The sequence below is a fragment of the Neoarius graeffei genome, chromosome 3 (assembly GCF_027579695.1).
Source record: "Neoarius graeffei isolate fNeoGra1 chromosome 3, fNeoGra1.pri, whole genome shotgun sequence".
Lineage (NCBI taxonomy): Eukaryota > Metazoa > Chordata > Actinopteri > Siluriformes > Ariidae > Neoarius > Neoarius graeffei.
The window spans coordinates 105,957,792-105,985,277 of NC_083571.1; the positions used below are offsets into that span (position 1 = coordinate 105,957,792).

The window sequence follows — 27,486 nt, forward strand, 5'->3', positions numbered from 1 at the left end:
CGCGACGCTGGAGAAAGTGCAACAGGAAAGATGGCTACCGCTAGTGAACAGCACACGTTTGACTCCGCTTTGGAATCAGTTTTAGAAGAATTAGACTTGGAGTTTTCGTTGAAACATGAGCAGGAAGAGGCTCTCCGCTCATTCCTTTTCAAGAAGGACGTTTTCGCTGTTTTGCCGACCGGCTATGGCAAAAGTCTGATCTACCAGCTGGCTCCGCTCGTACCCAAAAGGATGGGGCTAGTTTGTGCAGTACGAAGAATTAATAAACAGCTTTGAAGCATTACTTTTTGATTGTTTCTTATTTTCCCGTTATTTTAAATTTAAGGGAAATTATTTCACCAAACACCACTAAATAAAAACTCTCAAAAACAGTTTAAGCAAACCCTTGAAAAACACTTGAAAAAATTAAGAGTGTATGTTAAGTATGTGGTACAGACTCCAAACTTGTGGTCATTATCTCCAAACTTCTTAATATCTAGAACCTGTTTATTAATTAATACGCATTTTGAAAAATTATTTATTTCAAGGTCTCCCCCACTGCTTTCTGTCGCTCTGACTACGTCACAGTCACTGTTGCGCTGATTGGTCAGAGCGTTGGCCTATACGCACAGAGACAGTTTGAAAGACAGCAGTTTGTTCCTCCCACACCCTTCAGAAATGTCTACGGATCGAGGCCAGACTAAATATTCACATTTAGTCTGGCTTGCCAGGCTAGTACTCGATGTGAATGTACAGGTCATGAGAAATAATTATAAAAAATCTTGAGTTATTTGATTCACTTTTGCAACGACAATGCTATCTGGACACGCCGGATTACAGCGACTACGCTAAGCTAAAGCTAACCGGGGCGTTTCTAGATCAGGACAACGGCTGGGTCGGCTACAAAACGCTTTGGCTCACTCATCCAACTCTAGGGACTGCAGGGACTGACTCAATTTCACCTGGGGGTGGCGTACTCCTTTAACTATCTTTACAGGTGGGTAATTTGCATGCTAGTTTTTTAGCCAATATAGTAAATAAGTCAAAATAATATTGAGGAAAATTTGTCAAAATTCTGAGTCAAGTTGCTGCTTCCAAAAATAAAGACAAAGATGTATGTTATCTTTCACGGGGAAGACATCGCGTAATGGTTAGAGAAGCAGCTTTGGGACCAAAAGGTTGCCAGTTTGATTCCCTGGACCAGCAGGAATGGCTGAAGTGCTCTTGAGTAAGGCACCTAACCCCCAATTGCTCCCCAGACTGCTCTGGGTACGTTGTACGTCGCTCTGGATAAGAGCGTCTGCTAAATGCCATTAATGTAATATAATATAATGGTATCGTTGAAGACTTCCAGACAAGCAGCTCATACCCACCTTCTGGCACATAGCAGCATGAGTTTTTGTTGAAAATAATTTTCTTGATGAGGGATTTGTTTTTCTCTGCAAAAATGTTTCAGTTAAAGATTGGATTTTTCTCTTTTCAGTGTGAGAAGAGGCTACTTCACACGTGTGTGTGTGTGTGTGTGTGTGTGTGTGTGTGTGAGAGAGAGAGAAGCTGACTGCTGTTAAGGTGCCAGCCACCAGCAGCTGTTTGTTTGCATCTCTGTTTTTACATCTGCTTGTTTGTGATCTGCTGTAGCTTTTTTTTCCCCCTTTTTTATGGCAGGTATGCCCTCCATTTCCTGGTGCAGAGTGGTATCACCTACGGCATCATGATCTTGGCAGGAGTCGAACACATGCACAAGTGAGTCAGTGAGTTTATCTGCACCTTGCAGAATCACAGCTGAGACACTCCTTGTGTCTGAAATCGCTCCCTACTCACTATATAGGGCACTATATAGTGGGGACGCCATTTTGTAGTGCTGTCCGAAACCTTAGTGAGGATTATTTACACCCTATCTAGTGCGCTCAAAGTATCCCACAATGCATCACGAAAAGTAGTGTACAACCGATGGTCACTAACCAAAGCAATATATCCCATCATGCATTGCGGTCGCGCTGAAAGAAATCAAATTAAAAGCCTCAAATTACTTTTAATAAAAGGCAGCGGCAAAGAAGAAAGTATTCAGCCTTGATTTAAACAGAAGTAAAAGATGCAGCTACTTTGTATTGATTAATGTGGGAAATACGCTCAGTATAATATGCGTTTATCACAAAAATACATGCATGTATTTATTATTTTGAAAACCCACCAGCCGACTGATCTGGCACGTTTTAATTGTGCGACAATAATGATGTAAATATCAGCGCAATGGAGTAGTGTCTGAAAGCGTTTTTTCATTTTACCAACGAGCTCACTATATAGTCCTCTATATAGTAATTCCCTATGTAGGGAGTAGTGAATGAGTGAGCGATTTCGGACACAGAGACTGAAAAAAAAACAAAAGAAGAAAAAAAACCTCCTATGGTTTCCTGTCCTTCTTTATTAATTTGACCTGAAGTCAGTCAAAGAAAGAACTTTATTAAAAAAAAAAAAAAAGGAAGATTTTACCACTGGTAGATCTAAATAATGATACACACACACACACACATATATATATATATATATATATATATATATATATATATATATATATATATGGGTCCATCTCAGAAACCGGTCTCTCATTTGGGACGTTATGGTTAAAAAATAAATTTTCTAATTTTACTTTTTTTTTTTTGCATTTACCTAACACTCAATGTTTCTTTTGTCATGTTTAATAAGAATAAAGATAGCATCTTGCTTTATCTGGCCTCCACTGTGGAACATTTTTTTGATTGCAATTCAAACGCTTTTGTAAATTTGATTTACATATAAAATAATTACGTCATGAAGAATTAAAGCCCCTCCTTCACAGATGAGTGAAAATGTTGAATAAATTTCCTCTTTTTGATTGCTTGGGTTAAAAATGCCAAGTTATGATGACTGAATTGATTATTCACTTAAATATGAATAATATGATACATTTTGGGTATTTGATATGGCGAAATAGGACACAACGGGAAAATCAAGAACACACCGGAAAGATGAGAATAACGGCGGTGGTAAAAGAACAGCGACTGTACCGGCTGAAGGTCGCGCGGGTCTCTGCTGCGACGCGCGAGCAACGGGACATCACTACCGCACCGGACGGAGCGCGAGGCGGGGGCGGGGCAAAATGACTGGCCGTAGATTCTATCAAAAGTTCGATCTAAATTGACCATGGTTGCAAAATATTGGCCAAAAATACGCAAACACTATGAAATATGAAAGTAAGATGAAAAAGAAACATTCTATTGGCTTATACTGCAAAACTAAAACAAAATAAAACTGTCAAAACTCACCTTTTCAGTGATAACGTCCGAACAGATCACCCGCGTAACAGAAAGACCGCAAATGGAAGCACGATCAACTTCTAACTGTTGGATTGGAAAATTCCATTCTACACATGCAAATTGTTAATGCGCGTCCTTCCCCGCACACAAACAACACGCTACGGTAACAAATAGACCACAACTCATTTTATAGCTCAGAAATTCATACAAGACCAGCTACCATCGTAACATATTCTGTAAGAAACATATTCTCTACCTAACTTTCAGCTTTCATTTTAAAAACCAAAATCGCAGATTTATAACTACATTTTTATATGGCGTAGTGATTTTAAGTTACTGCTTTTGGTGAGGTCGTGACCTCGACCCTGAGGCTTTCCGTTTAGATCAAAGCACACGATCGTATTGGTTTTGGGTTTGCGGAAAATGGAGTTACAACGGTGATGAAATATTTTGCATGATGTTTTATTACGGTTATGATTATTCTGTGAGCGCACCAATCCTTAGGTGGATAAAGTTACAACTTAAAATACAATTAGTGATAACTGTAGACTTTTCAGTGGACGACAACTAGGGCTGCTCGATATTGGAAAAAATCAATATCACGATTTTTTCAGTAAATATCGATATCGCGATTTTTAAAACGATATTTATACACCTTTTTTTAAAGCCCTGATCATCAACACCTGAGGCACCGGGCCACATTTTTATAGTACAGGCCTCATAGGCTACCTGTCAACCCTTCCCGTTGTACCCTGAAACGCCTTTTACTTAAACTATTTACTGTGCAAGCGCGTACTTTGCATAGGTCCTATAGCCTGCACAAGGCTCACGTTCTCCTCACTCAACATTTCCGATCACAGAGGATGGAGCCAGCGCTGGTATTACCAGTGATTACTGCGTAACGTCCACACTGGCTCGTAGCCAGCCAAGGATAAAATCTCTCTCTCACACACACACACACACTACAACGTAAGCTTGTGTGTTGTTAAGACACCAACATTAAACACGCACAATATAGAGACAAGTCCTTAAGAATTAACATCCATGAAAATAGGCTTCTCTTCCTTCATCTTCCAAATGTGGACTCCGCTATCTTTTTGGCATGTCAGCATTGAAATACCATTTGCAGAGATATTTCACTCGCCATTAAGAAAAGTAAAAGCAACACATGATTAGGGCTACATGATTAGCAGGGGGACACTGTTTTAAGCGCACGGAATTTTAAAAACAATGTAATTACATCTGAGTCCGTCTACATCGCGTAATAAACCCGTCCTTAGCAGAACCTACTTCAAAGCATGATGCTAGCTGCAGATGCACAAGTCAAAATCAAATGAACCCAACATGCCGCGGCGGGCAACATTAATAACCAAATTGCCTTACCTTAAAACGCTGCCTTGACCACAGGACGACTCGCAATTATTCCACTTAAATCCACACGGTTTAACACATCTAACACAGCTAGCGAGCTGGATATGTGCTAATATTGTTGTGCTTATTTTCTTCCGTAGATGCCATTTTTACATTACCCAGTCCCACATCCAAAAATATGGCGTAAATATATGTTAATTGTATTATTATAACTATTAGCAAGCAAATCAAACAACATATTAAGAAATCAATATATCAAATCACCCGACACGTATGAAAACAGAAGAACTGATTTTTTACTGTTGCGGAGATATCGCGGGAGTAGAATGGATGACGTACGCAAGGCTACGGTGTGCCTTAGGGGACAGAAGGGTTCGTTTTACCTTACTGTGACGTCAATGTTATTGTTGTTTTATTGCCATTGTAGAAATATTGTGCACGTCTCTTTCGACAAATGACAAAAAATCGTTTCATATCGATATTATGAATTTTGATATCGTTTGACACCAATATCGATATCGTGATAAAAATACGATATATTGCACAGCTCTAACGACAACCTTTTAAAGGGAATGCGATGTCCTCAACCATTTATCATGTCCCAGATCAAGCCGCCATTTTTCCACAAATTTGCAGAATTTTTGCCAAATTCTGAATAGAGTATTCACATCAAAGATTTAGTTTTATCTGTATTATTTCTTTCATCATTTTATTTCAAATTAAAACCAACATCACCATTCAAAACCGTATAGTTTATTGACTGTGAGTATATTTAGTGGGGACCCCTACAGTACCCAGTTTCTGAGACAGACCCATATATATATATATATATATATATATATATATATATATATATATATGGATTGGGGCGCTGTAACGTTGGTCTGTCTGTCACAGTATGTGCACACTGTTCAAGTGTGATAATGATCACTGCATCGGTTTTGTTGACTTGTTTTAGAGCTGTGAGAGTGTTGAACGTGAACATGTGACTGGCTGGTTTTATTGTCTAATTGAATCTTGCAAATAGAAGCCTTGTTGCATGTGTTTACTGTGGAAAGGGAATCTAAAAATTTTCCAAAGTTGGATTCCTTGGTGAGACTAATACTGCATTATCACTGAAAATAAGCAACTGAGGAAAAAAGCCTAACTCTTCCCCTTAGCACTTAGTATAATTTTGTCATGTGATTTTTTTCTACATTCCGAATGAAAAACATTCATCCCTCATTCGAAAGATATCACGGAGGAATTTCTGAAAATGTTGATATTTACTGCATTTGTGACTTATACTGAAAATAGCATATAAAACAAATTTCCCCCCCACAGCGTTGTGTGTTTATGCAGTTAGTGATATTTCAGCAAACTTTTTTTTTTCCTGTAAAAGTCTTTGTTTTACAGTGGGCACATTTTTATTAAAGCTAGACTGCCTTTCAGATTTTTCAAGTGTAGGTCATAAAAATAATTTTCCCCGACACCTAGTTATTTTGTTTAGTGGACTGAAAGCTACTGAATTCGAATCACACACTTCCAATTTTATTTGTTTTTTTAAAACAGAACAATTAATGAATTTAGGGCCATGTCGCCCTAAATTCTCCGCTATTTTGTTCATGACCCAATTCAAGATACTACATCATGCATCACATGCGGCACGGTGGTGTAGTGGTTAGCGCTGTCGCCTCACAGCAAGAAGGTCCGGGTTCGAGCCCCAGGGCCGGCGAGGGCCTTTCTGTGCGGAGTTTGCATGTTCTCCCCGTGTCCGCGTGGGTTTCCTCCGGGTGCTCCGGTTTCCCCCACAGTCCAAAGACATGCAGGTTAGGTTAACTGGTGACTCTAAATTGACCGTAGGTGTGAATGTGAGTGTGAATGGTTGTCTGTGTCTATGTGTCAGCCCTGTGATGACCTTGCGACTTGTCCAGGGTGTAGCCCGCCTTTCGCCCGTAGTCAGCTGGGATAGGCTCCAGCTTGCCTGCGACCCTGTAGAACAGGATAACGTGGCTAGAGATGATTGAGATGAGACATCATGCATCACGTGTTGGGCTTTCCCCATTTGTGCAAAGCATTGTGGGATACAAATTTGAAACAGTAGAGAAAAATGGAGGACGTGAGTGTGCGAATGAACCGTGAAAGACCGACTACAGTAACGGAAAGCGAGAAGAAAAGACGCTATGTTATATGCGAAGGAAAGGAAACGCAGGACCAAACTAATAAATATCGGCGCTCAGCGAGCACCTCGGTGTGATCAGCTGTTCGTTTAGCGACAGAATGATGGAACTGTCAGTGCACGGTCAAAGGTAAAGCTGCCCATGCACACACACACACGGACTTCCTCTGTTTGCTTGACTGCGTGAAGCGAGCGATTTCATGCACATTATTTGCTTTAATCCCTTCAAATTAAATTAAATAACTTCCCAGCCACAGAATGGCCTGATATTTTGTGAGGTATTACAGAAATAAACATATATCACAATGACCAAATTTCAGACGGAACTAAATTTAACCGATTTTATGAAATCGAAAGGCCGTTTAGCTTTAAAGGTCCCATGGCATGGTGGTTTGTTGATGCTTTAAACGGGCTCGTGGAGGTTTCCGGATGTTATATCCGCAGCCTTTCTCGAAATGAACCCTTGGCACGTAGATATAGCCTCCTGGGAGAAAGCCCCATTTCAGCGCTTTTCCCAGTGCGTCGTTTTGCTAATGAGAAGCAGGAGGCGGGGAAGGGTAGAGGGTGGGGGCGGGCCTTATCATTAATATTCATGACATGTAAACGTGTTACCTCTGATTGGCTAACAGCACTGTGACGCTACCTCCAGTGGGTCAGAACAAGCGGATGTGGGTGTCTTACTATGGCGAGAGAGAAGGAACAAACCGCGAAGGGAAAAATACCGCGCGCTGACGTCATTAAGGTGCGACGCGAGGAAATAAAATAAATTCAACAAATGTTTGGGTTTTTACTGAACAAACAAACAAATAAAATGAATAAGTGACTTAAAAAAAAGAATGTGGGTGTCTTTGTAAAAACTGTTTTGATTGGCTATTATAACAGAGCATGCTGCATGCTTTTTGGTTTTGTAGCGCAGAGTACCTGGCTAACTGCAGGAAGCGGTTAGCTGCACAGCTAATGTAGCCATTGCAAGGCTAACGTGGCACCGATTTTAAAACACGGCAAAACGACTTAACAGTTATACACTTACTTGTTCGGTGTTTGTGGCTGATGTGGCAGGGATGCTTGGTACGGACCCAGGCTTCAGTGACAGTTGATGTGCAAAACCTGCCCGGTACTGTCCCAAGTTGTGGAAACATTCATCAGGAAAATGTTTCCGACAAACATACACCGTCTTAGGTAGACTCGACGGCGTATTATTGGAGTAAATAAAATTAAGCCACTGCGTCTTCAGGGGCTCTCCCGTCGGCAGTAAAAACAGACTCCTTTCTGTGTTGTCACATCCATGTACAGCGCAACTTCCATGTTTGGTGGCAACTTTTGAGCTGGGCAGGCAATCCATACAGTGGGTGGGAATCCAGAGGGGGGGCGTGGGGATCATCTCCCTTGCTGACGTAGGCAAGGGAAGAGTTTATCAATGCGCCGTTTTGACGCGCCATTCTCAAATGTTGGGCATAGTTTGGTTTACACATTGTGAAATTTCTAGCCACTGGGGTGACTTAAGAAGGTCAGAGGAACTCATTTTAACGTTAAAAAACCTCAGAAAGTGAAAATTTCATGCCATGGGACCTTTAAAGCTCCTCATGTAGGGTCGTACATACTGTTTACCTCATGAACAACCCTCAGCACATCAAAATGATGACATCTCGTCCATGATACTGTCTCTTTTTCCTATAACAGCATGCCTCATTTGTATTTTACTCCTCATTTATGGTTAATTACTTAACGGTTTATTAATGTAGTTACATAATATTATTTAACAGAACCTCAAGTGTTATCATATGGTAAGACCCTGTTGGTTCTGATATACAGTGGCATGCAAAAGTTTGGGCACCCTTATTGAAAATCTCTGTTACTGTGAATAGTTAAGTGAGCAGAAGATGAACTGATCACCAAAAGGCATAAAGGTAAAGACGATCCATTTCTTTTCAGCGTTTTCTGCAAGATTTGTGTATTATTTTTGTTTTGTACAAATGGAGAGTGAAAAAAGAAAAGGAACACCATGCGAAAGTTTGGGCACCCCAATACATTTGAGTTCTTAGGTAACTTTTACCAAGGTTCCAGACCTTAATTAGCTTATTGAGCTGTGGCTTGTTCAAATTCTTCGTTAGGAAAGGTCAGATGATGCAGATTTCAAAGCTGTATAAATTCTCTGACTCCTCAAACTTGTCCCTAAAATCAACAGCCATGGGCTCCTCTAAGCAACTCCGTCGCATTCTGAATAATAAAATAATTGATGCTCACAAAGCAGGAGAAGGCTACAAGAACGTAGCAAAGTGATTTCAGGTAGCTGTTTCCTCAGATTGTAATGTTATTAAGAAATGGCAGTTAACAGAAACAGTGGAGATCAAGGTGAGGTCTGGAAGATGAAGAAAACTTTCTGAAAGAACTGCTCGTTGGATTGCTAGAAAGGCAAATAAAAAAACCCTGTTTGACTGCAAAAGACCTTCAGAAAGATTTAGCAGACCCTGGAGTGATGGTGCACTGTTCTACTATGCAGCGACACCTGAACAAATATGACCTTCATGGGAGAGTCATCAGAAGAAAACCTTTCCTGCGTCCTAGCCACAAAATTCAGCATCTGAAGTTTACAAATGAACATCTAAATAAGCCTGATGCATTTTGGAAACAAGTCCTGTGGACTGATGAAATCAAAATAGAACTTTTTGGCCACAATGTGCAAAGGTATGTTTGGAGAAAAAAGGGTGCCAAATTCCAGGAAAAGAACACCTCTCCAACTCTGAAGCATGGGTGTGGATCGATCATGCTTTGGGGTTGTGCTGCAGCCAGTGGCACAGGGCACATTTCACTGGTCGAGGGAAGCATGGATTCGAATAAATACCAGCAAATTCTGGAAGCAAACATCACACCATCTGTAAAAAAGTTGAAGTTAAAAAGAGGATGGGTCCTACAATAAGACGATGATCCAAAAACACACCTCAAAATCTACAATGGAATACCTCAAGAGGCACAAGCTGAAGGTTTTGCCCTGGCCCTCACAGTCCCCTGACCTAAACATCATTGAAAATCTGTGGATAGATCTCAAAAGAGCAGCGCATGCAAGACAGCCCAAGAAGCTTGTAGAACTGGAAGCCTTTTGCAAGGACGAAAGTGCGAAAATCCCCCAGGTAAGAACTGAAAGATTATTAGCTGGCTACAAAAAGTGTTTACAAGCTGTGATACTTGCCAAAGTGGGTGTTACTAGGTACTAACCATGCAGGGTACCCAAACTTTTGCTTCGGGCCTTTTCCTTTTTTGTCATTTTGAAAATGTAAAAGATGAAAATAAAAAATTGTTTTTGCTTAAAATATAAAGGGAATGAGTCATCTTTAACTGTATGCCTTTTGGAGATCATTTCATCTTCAACTTGCTTAACTGTTCACAGTAACGGCAATTTTGACCAGGGGTGCACAGACTTTTGCATACCACTGTACACATAATATGAGGACTTTTTTTTAATCTTTTTCAGGCATTCTATTAAAAAAAAACACAACCTAAATTATTATCAGAACATGTTTGTGATCTGCTGTTCTTTGGCACTATGAGTAATCAATATTCAGAAGAGGTGAGGCATCCAAGGTCACAAACATTTTCACACACTGGAACTATTGAATGGAAAATGCTGACCACAAACACACCTACTTTTTCATTCCCTCCTACCCAGTATACTTGGTGTTCTCAGCTGCAGTCCTATGGGACCTGTCCTGCATGCGTCACCACCAGTGTTGTACCTTCCACGTGAGGAAAAAAAAAGCTGTCAGGAAGGAGAAGTCAATTTCTCTTGAAGATGTCATGTTTTACCTCTGCTGAAGCTAAATGAGAGATTGATTGATTGAATACGTAAGAAAATCAGCGTATGTCATGTATAGAGATGAACCCTGTAACACTGAAAAAAACAGAGTAAAGGATTTGTAGGAATTGCTGCTTTATTTAAGCTCGATAATATTTTTAATATTATGTAATTAGGACCAAAGGAAACACAGTGCTTTGGTTTTATGAGCTGCTGTTTAGCTTGTCATATTGAGCCTTAAACAGCCCAAAATGTATGCTGGGGTGTTATGTACAGTACAGGAAGGTGTGAGAAGGTTGTATCCAGCTGCCCTCGGTTCTGAAGGAATGCTCATGTACGGTGGATATAAGAAGTGTATACGCCCCGTTAAAATTATACTTTGTTGAAGCACCTTTTGATTTAATTACAGCATTCAGTCTTTTTGGGTTCACGCCTGCCATCGATTAAAATGACTCTGATTAACCCCAAATAAAGTTCAGACATTTACTCAGTTGCATCCTCCAGCAAAAGCCAGGGTTCACAGAGAGCTTACAAAGCATCAGAGGGATCTCATTGTTGAAAGGTATCAGTCAGGAGAAGGGTACAAAAACATTTCCACGGCATTAGCTATACCATGGAGCACAGTGAAGACCGTCATCAAGAAGTGGAGAAAATATGGACAACGGTGACATTATCGAGAACCGGATGTCCCTCCAAAATTGATGAAAAGACAAGATGAAAACTGGTCAGGGAGGCTGCCGAGAGGCCTACAGCAACACTGAAGGAGCTGCAGGAGTTTCTGGCAAGTACTGGTTGTGTACTACATGTGACAACAATCTCCCATATTCTCCATATGTCTGGACTATGAGGTAGGGTCAAAGAAACACATCCAGGCCCAGCTAAATTTTGCAAAAAAAAAATACATCAACTCTCCCAAAAGCATGTGGGAAAATGTGTTTTGGTTTGATGAAACCAAGGTTGAACTTTTTGGCCACAATTCCAAAAGGTATGTTTGGTGTAAAAACAACACTGCGCATCACCAGAAGAACCCCATACCCACGGTGAAGCATGGTGGTGGCAGCATCATGTTTTGGGGTTGTTTTTCTTCAGCTGGAACAGGGGCTTTAGTCAAGGTGGAGGGAATTATGAACAGTTCTAAATACCAGTCAATTTTGGCCCAAAACCTTCAGGTGTCTGCTAGAAAGATGAAGATGAAGAGGAATTTCATCTTTCAGCATGACAATGACCCCAAAAAAGGTTTGGAATGGCCCAGCCAGAGCCCGGACCTAAATCCAACTGAAAATCTGTGGGGTGACCTGAAGAGGGCTGTGCACAAGAGATGCCCTCGCAATCTGACCGATTTGGAGCGCTTTTGCAAGGAAGAGTGGGCAAATATTGCCAAGTCTAGATGTGGCAGGCTGATAGACTCCGACCCAAAAAGACTGAATGCTGTAATTAAATCAAAAGGTGCTTCAACAAAGTATTAGTTTAAGGGTGTGCATACTTATGCAACCAGCTTATTGTACAACCCCGATTCCAAAAAAGTTGGGACAAAGTACAAATTGTAAATAAAAACAGAATGAAATGTTGTGGAAGTTTCAAAATTCCATATTTTATTCAGAATAGAACATAGATGACATATCAAATGTTTAAACTGAGAAAATGTATCATTTAAAGAGAAAAATTAGGTGATTTTAAATTTCATGACAACAACACATCTCAAAAAAGTTGGGACAAGGCTATGTTTACCACTGTGAGACATCCCCTTTTCTCTTTACAACAGTCTGTAAACGTCTGGGGACTGAGGAGACAAGTTGCTCAAGTTTAGGGATAGGAATGTTAACCCATTCTTGTCTAATGTAGGATTCTAGTTGCTCAACTGTCTTAGGTCTTTTTTGTCGTATCTTCCGTTTTATGATGCGCCAACTGCTTTCTATGGGTGAAAGATCTGGACTGCAGGCTGGCCAGTTCAGTACCCGGACCCTTCTTCTACGCAGCCATGATGCTGTAATTGATGCAGTATGTGGTTTGGCATTGTCATGTTGGAAAATGCAAGGTCTTCCCTGAAAGAGACGTCGTCTGGATGGGAGCATATGTTGCTCTAGAGCCTGGATATACCTTTCAGCATTGATGGTGTCTTTCCAGATGTGTAAGCTGCCCATGCCACACGCACTAATGCAACACCATACCATCAGAGATGCAGGCTTCTGAACTGAGCGCTGATAACAACTTGGGTCGTCCTTCTCCTCTTTAGTCCGAATGACACGGCGTCCCTGATTTCCATAAAGAACTTCACATTTTGATTCGTCTGACCACAGAACAGTTTTCCACTTTGCCACAGTCCATTTTAAATGAGCCTTGGCCCAGAGAAGACGTCTGCGCTTCTGGATCATGTTTAGATACATCATCTTCTTTGAACTATAGAGTTTTAGCTGGCAACGGCGGATGGCACGGTGAATTGTGTTCACAGATAATGTTCTCTGGAAATATTCCTGAGCCCATTTTGTGATTTCCAATACAGAAGCATGCCTGTATGTGATGCAGTGCCGTCTAAGGGCCCAAAGATCACGGGCACCCAGTATGGTTTTCCGGCCTTGACCCTTACGCACAGAGATTCTTCCAGATTCTCTGAATCTTTTGATGATATTATGCACTGTAGATGATGATATGTTCAAACGCTTTGCAATTTTACACTGTCGAACTCCTTTCTGATATTGCTCCACTATTTGTCGGCGCAGAATTAGGGGGATTGGTGATCCTCTTCCCATCTTTACTTCTGAGAGCCGCTGTCACTCCAAGATGCTCTTTTTATACCCAGTCATGTTAATGACCTATTGCCAATTGACCTAATGAGTTGCAATTTGGTCCTCCAGCTGTTCCTTTTTTGTACTTTTAACTTTTCCAGCCTCTTATTGCCCCTGTCCCAACTTTTTTGAGATGTGTTGCTGTCATGAAATTTCAAATGAGCCAATATTTGGCATGAAATTTCGAAATGTCTCACTTTCGACATTTGATATGTTGTCTGTTTTATTGTGAATACAATATCAGTTTTTGAGATTTGTAAATTATTGCATTCCGTTTTTATTTACAATTTGTACTTTGTCCCAACTTTTTTGGAATCGGGGTTGTACGTTTTTTATTTTTTGTTTTTCCCCCCTAACAGATTTGTTTGTTTTTCAGTTGAATTGTACAGGTTATAGGTCACATTTAAAGGTGGGAAAAGTTTAGAAATTATTTATCGTGGTCTCATTTTTTTTTACATCAGAAAAACCGATCATTTTCCCCGTGAAAATGTGTGTAGACTTTTTATATCCACTGTATATTGGCAACACCACAGTGTCAGTCAGTGCACTTTCAAAAATAGGCAATGTGCAGCCTCACGCTGTTCTCCCACTGAGATTCAGTGATAATGAAACACCTATACACGACTAACAGGAAGTGCACTGAGCTCTGTGGGATTGGGGATGGGTTTAAATTTCAAAGTTGTGTCGCGGAGAGATTATGCAGTTTATCTTTATTGAAAACAATGATCTGTTAACACCACACACACACACAGATTGCTGTATTATAGCCAAGCTACTTGGTGATTTTACATCAACTCTCACACTGCATTAATCCATGATTATCATCAAAATGGATTGAGAATTTAACGATGTTAAACCGCTTGTAAAAGTGGAGCAGCACTAATGTTATGCATGTCTCTGCCTCTACATTACAGAGTGTTGCAAAACACCATCATAAAAAGCAGTACTAATTGCTGAATTAATATCATATGAGACCTTTTAGTTTTTCTTCTTTGCCTCATAATTTAATGTTTTTTTTCAAGGGGTACGGCACGCTTAAATATTTTTCAGCTGTTACCTGAATGATACGGGGCGGCACGGTGGTGTAGTGGTTAGCGCTGTCGCCTCACAGCAAGAAGGTCCTGGGTTCGAGCCCCGTGGCCGGCGAGGGCCTTTCTGTGCGGAGTTTGCATGTTCTCCCCGTGTCCGCGTGGGTTTCCTCCGGGTGCTCCGGTTTCCCCCACAGTCCAAAGACATGCAAGTTAGGTTAACTGGTGACTCTAAATTGACCGTAGGTGTGAATGTGAGTGTGAATGGTTGTCTGTGTCTATGTGTCAGCCCTGTGATGACCTGGCGACTTGTCCAGGGTGTACCCCGCCTTTCACCCGTAGTCAGCTGGGATAGGCTCCAGCTTGCCTGCGACCCTGTAGAACAGGATAAAGCGGCTAGAGATAATGAGATGAGATGGGCTGAATGATACAGTTGTACTGTGATGGAACATCAGTGCTGGTGTTAATGTTGAAAAATTACCATTTATTTAAAAAAAATCAGCATTTTGTGGGATGAAAATGGCTCAAAATATCATCTACTCGTTGAAATCAAACTGAACCTTGTAAGGCCGATGCTGATGTAGGCCGTTTGGGGCTTCTCTAGATCACAAAAGCTGTATTTAAAAAAAAAAGTTAAAGAGACGGCCTTTCGATTTCATAAAATCGGTGAAATTTAGTTCCGTCTGAAATTTGGTCATTGTGATGTATGTTTATTTCTGTAATATCTCACAAAATATCAGGTCAATCTGTGGCTGGGAAGTTATTTAATTCAATTTGAGGGGATTAAAGCAAATAACGTGCATGAAATCACTCGCTTCGTGCAGTCAGGCAGACAGAGGAAGTCCGTGTGTATGCGTGCGCATGCGCAGGTTTACCTTTGACCCTGCACTGACAGTTCCATCATTCTGTCGCTAAACGAACAGCTGATCACACCGAGGTGCTCGCTGACCGCCAATATTTATTAATTTGGTCCTGCGTTTCCTTTCCATCGCATATAACATAACGTCTTTTCTTCTCGCTTTCCGTTACTGTAGTCAGTCTTCCATGTTTCATTCGCACACTCACGTCCTCCATTTTTCTCTCCTGTTTCAAATTTGTATCCCACAATGCCTTGCGCGAACAGGGAAAGCCCACCACGTCATGCATGACATAGTATCTTGAACTGGGTCATGGTGAAGCAGGAAAAAATAGTGGAGAATTTAAGGCCACGTGGAGAGAAATTCATAAATTGTTCTGTTAAAAAACCTAATAAAATTGGAAGTCTGTGATTCGAATTCAGTAGCTTTCGGTCCACTAAACAAAATAATTGGGTGTCAGAAAAAAATTATTTTTATGACCTACACTTGAAAAATATGTAAGGCAGTCTAGCTTTAACTCTCTCTAGTAAGAGGTGGGCTGCCCACCGTCCCTGGTCTATGTGCTGTCTTTTACCATAGACAATAATAATAATAATAATAATAATAATCATGGCCCTGTGATGACCTGGCGACTTGTCCAGGGTGTACCCCACCTTTCACCCGTAGTCAGCTGGGATAGGCTCCAGCTTGCCTGCGACCCTGTAGAACAGGATAAAGCAACTAGAGATAATGAGATGAGATAATAATCATAACTAGACAGGGACACTCTAACGAGTGCAAACCCCGCCTTTTCCCTATTAAAATACATTGGGCGAAAATTTCGAAGTTCTGCCATGACCTTGACCTTTGACCTCCAAAATTTAATGGTTTCCTTCCTGGGTGATTGGCAACACATATACAAAATTTGGTCCAAATCGATCCATTGGTTCTTGAGATATCTTGCAGACACACAGACAGACAGATACACACACACACAGACTGACGCAGGTGAAAATAATAACCCCTCCGACTACTGTCGGCGGGGTTAATAATCATCTCATCTCATTATCTCTAGCCGCTTTATCCTTCTACAGGGTCGCAGGCAAGCTGGAGCCTATCCCAGCTGACTACGGGCGAAAGGCGGGGTACACCCTGGACAAGTCGCCAGGTCATCACAGGGCTGACACATAGACACAGACAACCATTCACACTCACATTCACACCTACGGTCAATTTAGAGTCACCAGTTAACCTAACCTGCATGTCTTTGGACTGTGGGGGAAACCGGAGCACCCGGAGGAAACCCACGCGGACACGGGGAGAACATGAAAACTCCGCACAGAAAGGCCCTCGCCGGCCACGGGGCTCGAACCCGGACCTTCTTGCTGTGAGGCGACAGCGCTAACCACTACACCACCGTGCCGCCCCTCATAATAATCATAATAATAATAAACAACTGGCTACCTCTTTAGTTGAAACTCGCTCTAAATCTAAGGGAACTTGTTGAAGTCCATTAATAAATGTTCATATTCACAGTGAGCAGATATGTAACACAGGAGGCATGATTTTGTCCATCTCTTAAAAGCAGGTATAAAAGAGGTGTCTAGTCAGGGTTGCCAGGTGCGTGGTTTTCCTGCAGAATTATAATACATATTTTTCATTCATTCGCCTAGATATTCTATACTTATGAGATCTGTATAATAATTTTAGGCTGGTTTAGAATCTTGCTGAAAACATTACTTTGGAAAACCTTGATACTTAAAAAATACTTTAATACTGTTTATCCGTAGGGCTGCTTTTATCACTCGGCTTGATAAGATGATATAGCACATAGCATGTGTGAAAAACACGTACAGTACCAGCCAAAAGTTTAGACACCTTCTAATTCAGTGTTTTTTCTTTATTTTTATTCATTAAAAGACACTTCCTGTCTTAAAGTAATAATGGCTGTTGTTTCTCTTTACTTAGTTGTTCGGTTCTTGACATGATATGGATTACTACAGTTGTGTAACAGGGCTATTTACTGTATGTTTATTATTTACTCTTTACTGTTTGATCTCAAATGCATTAAGAAGGCAAGAAATCGCACTCATTAACTTTTGACGAGGCATCTTTTAATTGAAAAGCATTCCAGGTGACTACTTCATGGGTGACTACCTCATTAAGCCCATGTTTACATTAGACCGTATCAGCGGATCATCAGATTAACGTTTTTAAAACGATTAGTGTGCACACAGCAACACCAATACACGATTTGCGTGCACACAGCAACACCAATACACAGATACGCTCGGCTCCGCAGGCATCCTGCGCTCCAAATCACTCCGCCCTGAACAGCGAGTGCCCTCTGGAGGGTGCGCACTCCGGCCCTGCGCAGCTCACAGAGCGCGCGAGTGAAGTGAACAAGCTGTGATTCGGGACTGAGCCGCTGTGTGTGTGATCCCAGCGCATATCACTTACCACTTGCAAGTGGAAGGATGGCAAGCCTAAAGACAATCATAACTACACAATGGGCAGTATTTGCATCAGTATTTGCAGTATTTTCATACTTTTATACTCTTTAATGAAAGGTGATACAAGGCGGAAGTCCGCGCCGTTTTTCAGCAGTCGCATCACATGACCAACGCCAGCGAATCAGGAAGGTGGATGTCACAGTGACGTTGTCCAATGAGACGCCAGCTAGAGCTCAGCACAGCGTATCCGCGTATTCTGAATGTTTACACAGCACCGGAGCTGACACGATCTGGATTGAATACGTGGACGCTGGCGGATTCACGTTTCCCGGCGTTTCCAGGCGGTTTAATGTAAACGGACAGTGCATCCGCGAAGAAAACGAGATGACAGAACATGTTTTCTTTCTCTCTCTCTCTCTCTCCCCCCCAATCTGTCCCTCTGAGTTACATGTTGATCCTGGGATTGAGATGCTGGCCTCTTCTGCCCCTCGGACCTGCTTGATCCATCCTGGTCCCCTGTGTCTGGTCGGAGTTTTATCGCACCGCTCCTGTGAAGGACGGCCCCATGAGGACAGTTGAGGGTTATACCTGTTAAAACTGTTAATATTATAGTCAGGCTGTCTGTTGTTGCCCAAATGAGGATGGGTTCCCTTTTGAGTCTGGTTCCTCTCGAGGTTTCTTCCTCATGTCGTCTGAGGGAGTTTTTCCTTGCCACCGTCGCCACAGGCTTGCTCATTGGGGATAGATTAGGGATAAAATTAGCTCATGTTTTAAGTCGTTCAAATTCTGTAAAGCTGCTTTGCGACAATGTTTATTGTTAAAAGCGCTGTACAAATAAACTTGAAACTTGAAACAGATACGGTCTAATGTAAACGTAGCCTAAGTTGGTTAAGATAACGCCAGTAGTATGCAAAATGTCAGTAAAGTAAACAGTGGCTACTTTGAAGATTCTAAAATATTAAACATATTTTGTTGAACACTTTTTTGTTTTGTTTACCACATTGTTCCATGTATGTTCCATGTGTTATTTCAGTTTTGATGTCTTCAGTATTGTTCTACAATGTAGAAAATGGTCAAAATGCAGAAAAACCTATGAATGACTAAGGGTGTACAAAGTTTTTTGACTGGTACTGCGCATCAGTTTCACATGTAACATAGGAAATCAGTGATGCTTTTCTGCAAATTTTTAACGAATTTTACATAATGTATTCCGTGGTTATTCTTTACACAGCAGCATCTTTTTTTTTTTTTTGATTCAAATGTCAAAAGTTTTATTAACTACCAGTTTAGTCACACACCACTACATGCTATAGACAAGATCTTATTTCATTACGTTAAAAAAGAATGACAAAGTACAAAGATACAGAGCAACCTAGCAGTGTGTCCATGAACCTTCCATGTTACATGACTAGCATTATCTGTGAGGATGATTCACATTTATCCATATATCTTGAAAACCCTGTCATAAATCATATCAGATTAACTCACGTACTTAGCCAGCAGACTAGCACGACTATGAACGTCAAATATGGCAAACTGTCAATGTTATTTTATCACATTTATAAATATGATTTAAAAATCCTTTCAGAAATCTTATAGCACGTTCTCTCATGTGAACAAGCTGACCAGCACTAGTTCTGTGAGGATTAATAACATTTACAAATACAACCTTCATCCTACCAAGTGGGGTCCATCTGGACCCCGCACCTATATGTTTGTTTGCCATTTTAAAAATATGTGACATACTGCCTCACCGTTTTATGAATTTGTCGGAATTTATGTCTTAATTAAAACACTAAAGCACCGGAAGATCAGCTTTTTGCATTGTGAAGGTATAATTAATTTGTTACTGGGGTCCAACCGGACCCCAGAGTAACGTTTATCTGTCTTTCATTTTATAATTGAATAGCACACTGAAAGTTAACTTCTTTTATTTCTTTTATGTTCCATAATGAAACTACCAAGGCATTCCTTCTTGGGGTCCGTGTGGACCCCACTGCTGCAATAAGCACAGGCTGCAAAACAAAAGCCCTAAATTATTTTACAATTACTTTTTTGTTTTAAATTCTGTAAGAAAAGACCTAAGTTGTAATCCAGAATGTTTTACAGCTGCATGAGCTGCAAAAATCATGTATATAATGGCAATTTTTTTTTGTGGCGCTATAATTTGCTACATGTATGCTAGTTATTGCAATATTATTGCAATGTTATTGCATTTATAATACATCATTGTTATTCAGCCATAGTGGATTTTGTTCTTCAATAAAGTTATGTCTGTTTGCTGCATTGAATTGGTTCTTACTGCATTGATTTCAAGGTATTCCCTCCTGGGGTCCATACGGACCCCGCCTGGTAGTTTGTGTATGTAAAATTGGCTGGTAGGATGAAGGTTAAGTGTGTTCTTTATGCCTTGGGCCCTTTAGTGTATTGCTGTTATTAATACAAGATGTTCTGAACAAAACTTATCTGGTGATTTTGTCTTTATAAGCTTTAATTTTAAAGAAAAGTATTGGGGTCCAAACGGGCCCCACATGGTAAGATTAAGGTGTAAAATAGCATGGGAGGATGAGGGATAAACTGAGAAATCCTGTCAGGTTAGATCATGTTAGCTAGCTGGCTTTCGGCAGCCCTGAAGATTATGAAAATGTATGGATTTGAAAAAATCCTCTCACGTTTGGTCCTGTTAGCCACTTAAATAGCAGTAGCTTTTAAAATCATGAACACTGAACATGGCTAACAGTTCATGTTATGGATATTTATAAAGACTCTTGGAAAAGATGTCAATTTAGCTAACATGAGCAGCATCTTTTTTTATTAGTGTTAAACTAATTGAGGATTTAATGCAGATCAGTTGTATTAATATCTCATTTACAGAAGTCTTCACTATTAAATATATAGTGCTGGCTACGATTATCAACACCTTAACGATCTTTTGGCTGTTGCAAAAGTAGAAAAGGCTTTCAATATGTAAATTGTGCATGAATAATTACTCAAACTTCCACTGGGAAAAAATGAGTTGATTCCTGATTACTTAGCGTATCAGATCACGTGACACCGTTCCACTATAATCCAGATGGTTATTTATATATATATAAAAAAAAAATCTGTACGTGGTATTGAGTTAACAAAACATAGTTTTTATTTAAAATGTGTTTTACATAGACTTATATTTAGTACAAAATATCTTTTAAATAAATTTATCAATGTCGGTGTTTACGTAAATGAGGAAGTAATTCTAATGTTTGTAAACAGATGAACTGATAATGTTGAACCTTCGTCAGAAAATCTTTTTGTTCCACTTTCTACCCACTTTCTCAGTGTTTTCGTAGATCACATTTTGTTAATCATTCGTCAGTGTTTGTATTAATTTCTAGTTTTGTCGTTTACCAATAAATGTCAACAGGGAATTGAGATTGACCTGGATTTTCATGTGGTTACAAAGGTCGCGTGTCATTCCTCGAACCAAAATATAAAATGTCTACTGATATTGTAATATGTGGTACTGTAGATATTTACAACAAACTGCAAAAAAAAAATATTTTCTGAATGGAATAGAAAAATCTGAATATTTCAAGCATGTAATTTTTTTTATATGCTAGGAATTTAATTCTGGTCTAATTCTATTTATTGCAGTAGGATTCCAAATACTCTATAAACCAGGGCTTTGAACCAGAATTTTTTTCCTATTGGTTCGTTCCGAACAGAAACGGAATTTTAATGTTTCCGGTTTTGGGTTCCACCATTAAATAGACGTTCCCGAACCGGTTAGAACAAAAAAAATTTCGTTCCCGGAACGGTTAATTACTTTCCCTGTCAGCTGTTTAACAAATGGCTATAAAATTATGTCTCTGTCTCATCCAGCTTAAGCCAAATGTAGGCTAATTCTATTACAACCTTCATTAAATAAGACAAGAAACAATTCAAAACAATTATTATTTCAAATGTTGGCAATTTGGATTCTCAGTATGTCTTCCCATCTACACAAACAGAAAAAGTGCCAAAAATGAAAGATAATTCGTTTAGTGTGTTACCAAAGGCTAGTCAGGCCCTATGCATTGATAGGCTAACAGAGGTTAACGTCATTTAATGTTTGCGAGTCTCTCATTAACGTGGACAAATATATTGATATCGTGCTTGAAATTGACGTTTTTGAATAACGATAGACTGCAATATTTACCTCTTATTTAAGATGTGGAGGCGTGATAGTAGTCCACCCTCCCGCTCTCTCCATTCAGTCAGCGAACGTCACACAGGAAGTGAACCCCAGCGGGTCATAGAAACTTGAGCAGGAGAAGAATGACTTTTTTATTTGTAGGCTACGGAAACTTTGAGGAACGAAATAAAAACCGGTATTAACCGGTTACCATTATTTTTAATAAGCGTTTCTGTTCCGAAACATAAAAAAAAATAAAGTTTCTGGTTTCGTTTCTGTTCCATGTGAAATAGAAAAAGTTCCCGGTTTTTGTTTTCGTTCCTTGAACCGGTTCAAAGCCCTGCTATAAACATTCCATTCTGTTATGAATCAGAAAAAAATTATTATAAATCACAGCACTTTTATTATTTTTAAAGTCCTTCATCTACTTCAACAATGTTACACAAAGATCGATCCATAACAGTTGTAAATGTCACTTAATTCCACAGCGTGTCGATAATGGTGGACACCGGTGCAAGTGATCACTATTATCGACACCTCACACACGTGACTTCTCAAACGCGTTTAGATACAAAATGGCGGCTGTCAAATGAAAGAGTAAGAAACAAAGTAGGTTTGGACAAGGAGATCATGAAATATCGGTGAATTTGATCAGTAAAAACATGTCCATGATCTTTCCACCATGCTTACCTGCAATGATACCGTCTGAGTTTTCCTTAGATTGCTGATTGTGCTAAAAAAAATTCCATCTCAGGTAATGAGCTGCGTCATCAGACGACAAGATCAAAGGGCGAGGCGGGTCTTCCGGTTGATTAATTAACCAATAATAACTGTTGTAACTGAAACTCACCTTTTGTAAAATTGTTTTATTGGTAAATCTGAAAAGGTGTCGATAATTATGGACTGTCGATAACTGTAGCCGCTGCTTTAGTTATACATTTCTATTTCGTGGTTCCAGGCTCGGTTCTGTGATGAGCTCCAGCTTTAGTAAATTGAACATTAACGTTAGCCGCATTGCTTTGTTTCAGATACTGTTTGGTGTTTGCTCTGGCATATCTTGGCTTCTGTCAGATCACACGAGTGTATGTCTTCGACTATGGCATGTACTCAGCTGACTTCACAGGGTAAGGAGTGTGTGTGTGTGTGTGTGTGTGTGTGTGTGTGTGTGTGTGTGTGTGTGTGTGTGTGTGTGAGACAATATATGACACTGATCAACTGTTTCTTGCTTTTTAAGGTAAAGTAGTTTTTTGTTGTTGTTTTTGTTTATGGAACATACAACCCTGATTCCAAAAAAGTTGGGACAAAGTACAAATTGTAAATAAAAACAGAATGCAATGATGTGGAAGTTTCAAAATTCCATATTTTATTCAGAATAGAACATAGATGACATATCAAATGTTTAAACTGAGAAAATGTATCATTTAAAGAGAAAAATTAGGTGATTTTAAATTTCATGACAACAACACATCTCAAAAAAGTTGGGACAAGGCCATGTTTACCACTGTGAGACATCCCCTTTTCTCTTTACAACAGTCTGTAAACGTCTGGGGACTGAGGAGACAAGTTGCTCAAGTTTAGGGATAGGAATGTTAACCCATTCTTGTCTAATGTAGGATTCTAGTTGCTCAACTGTCTTAGGTCTTTTTTGTCGTATCTTCCGTTTTATGATGCGCCAAATGTTTTCTATGCGTGAAAGATCTGGACTGCAGGCTGGCCAGTTCAGTACCCGGACCCTTCTTCTACACAGCCATGATGCTGTAATTGATGCAGTATGTGGTTTGGCATTGTCATGTTGGAAAATGCAAGGTCTTCCCTGAAAGAGACGTCATCTGGATGGGAGCATATGTTGCTCTAGAACCTGGATATACCTTTCAGCATTGATGGTGTCTTTCCAGATGTGTAACCTGCCCATGCCACACACACTAATGCAACCCCATACCATCAGAGATGCAGGCTTCTGAACTGAGCGCTGATAACAACTTGGGTCGTCCTTCTCCTCTTTAGTCCGAATGACACTGCGTCCCTGATTTCCATAAAGAACTTCAAATTTTGATTCGTCTGACCACAGAACAGTTTTCCACTTTGCCACATTCCATTTTAAATGAGCCTTGGCCCAGAGAAGACGTCTGCGCTTCTGGATCATGTTTAGATACGGCTTCTTCTTTGAACTATAGAGTTTTAGCTGGCAACGGCGGATGGCACGGTGAATTCACAGATAATGTTCTCTGGAAATATTCCTGAGCCCATTTTGTGATTTCCAATACAGAAGCATGCCTGTATGTGATGCAGTGCCGTCTAAAGGCCCGAAGATCACGGGTACCCAGTATGGTTTTCCGGCCTTGACCCTTACGCACAGAGATTCTTCCAGATTCACTGAATCTTTTGATGATATTATGCACTGTAGATGATATGTTCAAACTCTTTGCAATTTTACACTGTCGAACTCCTTTCTGATATTGCTCCACTATTTGTCGGCGCAGAATTAGGGGGATTGGTGATCCTCTTCCCATCTTTACTTCTGAGAGCCGCTGTCACTCCAAGATGCTCTTTTTATACCCAGTCATGTTAATGACCTATTGCCAATTGACCTAATGAGTTGCAATTTGGTCCTCCAGCTGTTCCTTTTTTGTACCTTTAACTTTTCCAGCCTCTTATTGCCCCTGTCCCAACTTTTTTGAGATGTGTTGCTGTCATAAAATTTAAAATGAGCCAATATTTGGCATGAAATTTCAAAATGTCGCACTTTCAACATTTGATATGTTGTCTATGTTCTATTGTGAATACAATATCAGTTTTTGATATTTGTAAATTATTGCATTCCGTTTTTATTTACAATTTGTACTTTGTCCCAACTTTTTTGGAATCGGGGTTGTATTAATATATCCATATTAACTAATCTGTGGGTTGGGTCCCCCCCCCCTTCCTTCATGCCTGCTTCCTGTCCTGCTCTGGTTCTAGACCAATGATGGTCATCACACAGAAGATCACCAGTATGGCCTTTGAGATTCATGATGGTGAGCGTCATATCAGTTCAGATGTCAAAAGAAGCTTGTATGTATTAATTCACAGCATGTTATTGGATCACGACATCCTTTTTATTTGTTTTATAGTCCTTTCAGATTCATTTATTTATTTCATTCATTTATTCAGGATGCATTGCTAATATAGTTTCATGTATGCATATTCACTTCAGCACACACAGCAAAAAAAAAAAAAAAAGTAGGTACTGTGCTTTATTTGAAAAATGCAGGTGTTCACCAAGCATCCGTTGCCAAAAGCCTGGTGAAGCTAATTAAAGCACAGGGAGATGAATGATCGAAGAGGGCTGAAATTACCGCAGCAGGACCTTCTGTCCTCTTCTCTCCTGCACAGAATGAGCAATGACCTGCATCACATAGGTCCCATATTATACATCTTTATCTGACTTATATTAATAATTTACAGTGACTTCCATCCTTCACATTCCTTCCTGCTCTGTTAGACGAGCTGTGATGTACAACTTAAAGGAACAGTTTGTACAACCCCAGATCAGAAAAAGTTTGGATGGTACCGTATATTGAAGCTGAAATTGAAAACAGTGATTCGTAAATAATCTTTGACCTGTATTGCACTCAAAACAAGACAACAGCACGTTATTTGATGTTTTACATACAAGTTTGGTGCCTCCCCAGCTTTCCCCATATGTCTTGGTATACACCAGGGGTCAGCACTTTCACCCCTGCTGTTTATTCTGTGTATGGACACTGCCAACATATATGCTGAAGCCATGCTAAGAGATGCTTTAAGCGATATGAACGAAAGTATACGAGTAGGAAGTCATCTCATAAAGACAGTGCGTTATGCGGATGATCAAGCAATCTTAGCCAGCTTGGTTGAAGGTCTGCAGCTCATGATGGATAAAATGTAGGAGACCGCAGTGGAGTATGGTATGAAGATCAACATTAAGAAGACCAAGGTAATGAAAATCAGTAAGAGACCTGGTGAGGAATTCGCGATTCCTTGGGGGCAACCAACTAAGCCAAGTAATACACTTCAACTATCTTGGGAGTCTGATTACCCAGGATGGATATTCATCAGATCAAGAATAGCCCATGCGAAGGACGCATTTTCTAAACAAAAGGAGTTGCTCACAAAAGCCTTCAGCCTTGATCTGAAGAAAAGAATTATTAAGACTGTCATCTGGAGTACTGTACTGTATGGAGCCGAATCGTGGTCTTTGAAGAAAGAGGATGTGCGGAAGCTGGAGAGCTGTGAGATGTGGCTTTGGAGAAAAGTCTTGAACATCTCTTGGTCGGACAAAGTAAACAACAAAGAAGTACTGCGACGTGTTTATGAGAAGAGAGCTATCATATCTATTATCAATAGAAGACAGAGTAGATGGCTTGGTCATTCTCTACGGCATGGTGATCTTCTGCTGCTAGTAATAGAGGGGAGAAGAGAAGGGAGGAGGCCTCCTGGAAGACCCCAAACAGAAATGTTGGACAGAGTAAAGAATGGCGGCCCCTATATAATGGTCAAGAGACGCGCCATGGAACGGGAACTATAAGGAAGGACCTGCCTGTAGGAAGAACACAAAGCAAGCGATGGACACTGTCACAGCAGATTTCCAAACACCAAATCCATGGACACTTCTCTATGCAGACAATGTTTTTCTAGCTGCAAACACTCACCAAGAACTGGAAACCAGGGTGCGGTTATGGAAATCAAGGCTAGATGGGTATGGTCTGCGCTTGAACTTGGTGAAGACCAAGTATATGGAATCTGGCTCACAAACAGATGGCAGCATCATCATCGATGGGCAGGACCTTCCCAAAGTCACCCAGTTCAAATACCTGGGTTCTGTCTTTTGTGAGGATGGAGATACTCTCCAAGATGCCAAAGCCCATGTAAATGCTGCCTGGCTGAGATGGCGAAAGGTAACAGATGTACTTTGTGACCGCAGGATGCCAACCAATTTGAAGGCTAAAGTATATAAGACTGTAGTATACCCAGTAGCACTATATGGCTGTGAATGTGGGCCAGTCACTGTAAAACATGAGCAAAGTCTACATGCCATGGAGATGAAAATGCTACACTGGCCTCAAGGACTATCTCTATTAGACCATGTGAAAAATACGGAAGGCCGTACGAAAATGCAGGTGTTCCAATCACTGCAAAGATGAGAGAGTGGCGCCTCCGATGGTATGGCCATATCATGTGACGCTCAGTTGGAGTAGTGGCTAAATCTGCAACAGCACTGGACATTCCAGGCAAGCAGCCACGTGGAAGACCCAAAAAGAAATGTGTTGACTCAATAAAGGAAGACCTAAAGTCCATTCAGTGGTGCTTGAAAGTTTGTGAACCCTTTAGAATTTTCTATATTTCTGCATAAATATGACCTAAAACAACATCAGATTTTCACACAAGTCCTAAAAGTAGATAAAGAGAACCCAGTTAAACAAATGAGACAAAAATATTATACTTGGTCATTTATTTATTTATTGAGAGAAATGATCCAGTATTACATATCTGTCTGTAAGTGGCAAAAGTATGTGAACCTCTAGGATTTGCAGTTAATTTGAAGGTGAAATTCGACTCACGTGTTTTCAATCAATGGGACGACAGTCAGGTGTGAGTGGGCACCATTTTATTTAAAGAACAGG

General features: G+C 40.3%; 1 protein-coding gene across 2 annotated transcripts in view; it reads left to right on the forward strand.

The window, feature by feature from the left end:
* mboat2b (membrane bound O-acyltransferase domain containing 2b) overlaps window positions 1-27,486 on the forward strand; it is a 145,556-nt gene that overhangs the window by 87,369 nt on the left and 30,701 nt on the right. For both annotated transcript variants that reach the window (XM_060917851.1, XM_060917852.1), the window contains exons 3-5: window positions 1,645-1,722; window positions 22,873-22,968; window positions 24,803-24,858. In XM_060917851.1, coding sequence (XP_060773834.1) covers window positions 1,645-1,722; window positions 22,873-22,968; window positions 24,803-24,858 — 230 coding nt within the window. The remainder of the gene's footprint in view (window positions 1-1,644; window positions 1,723-22,872; window positions 22,969-24,802; window positions 24,859-27,486) is intronic.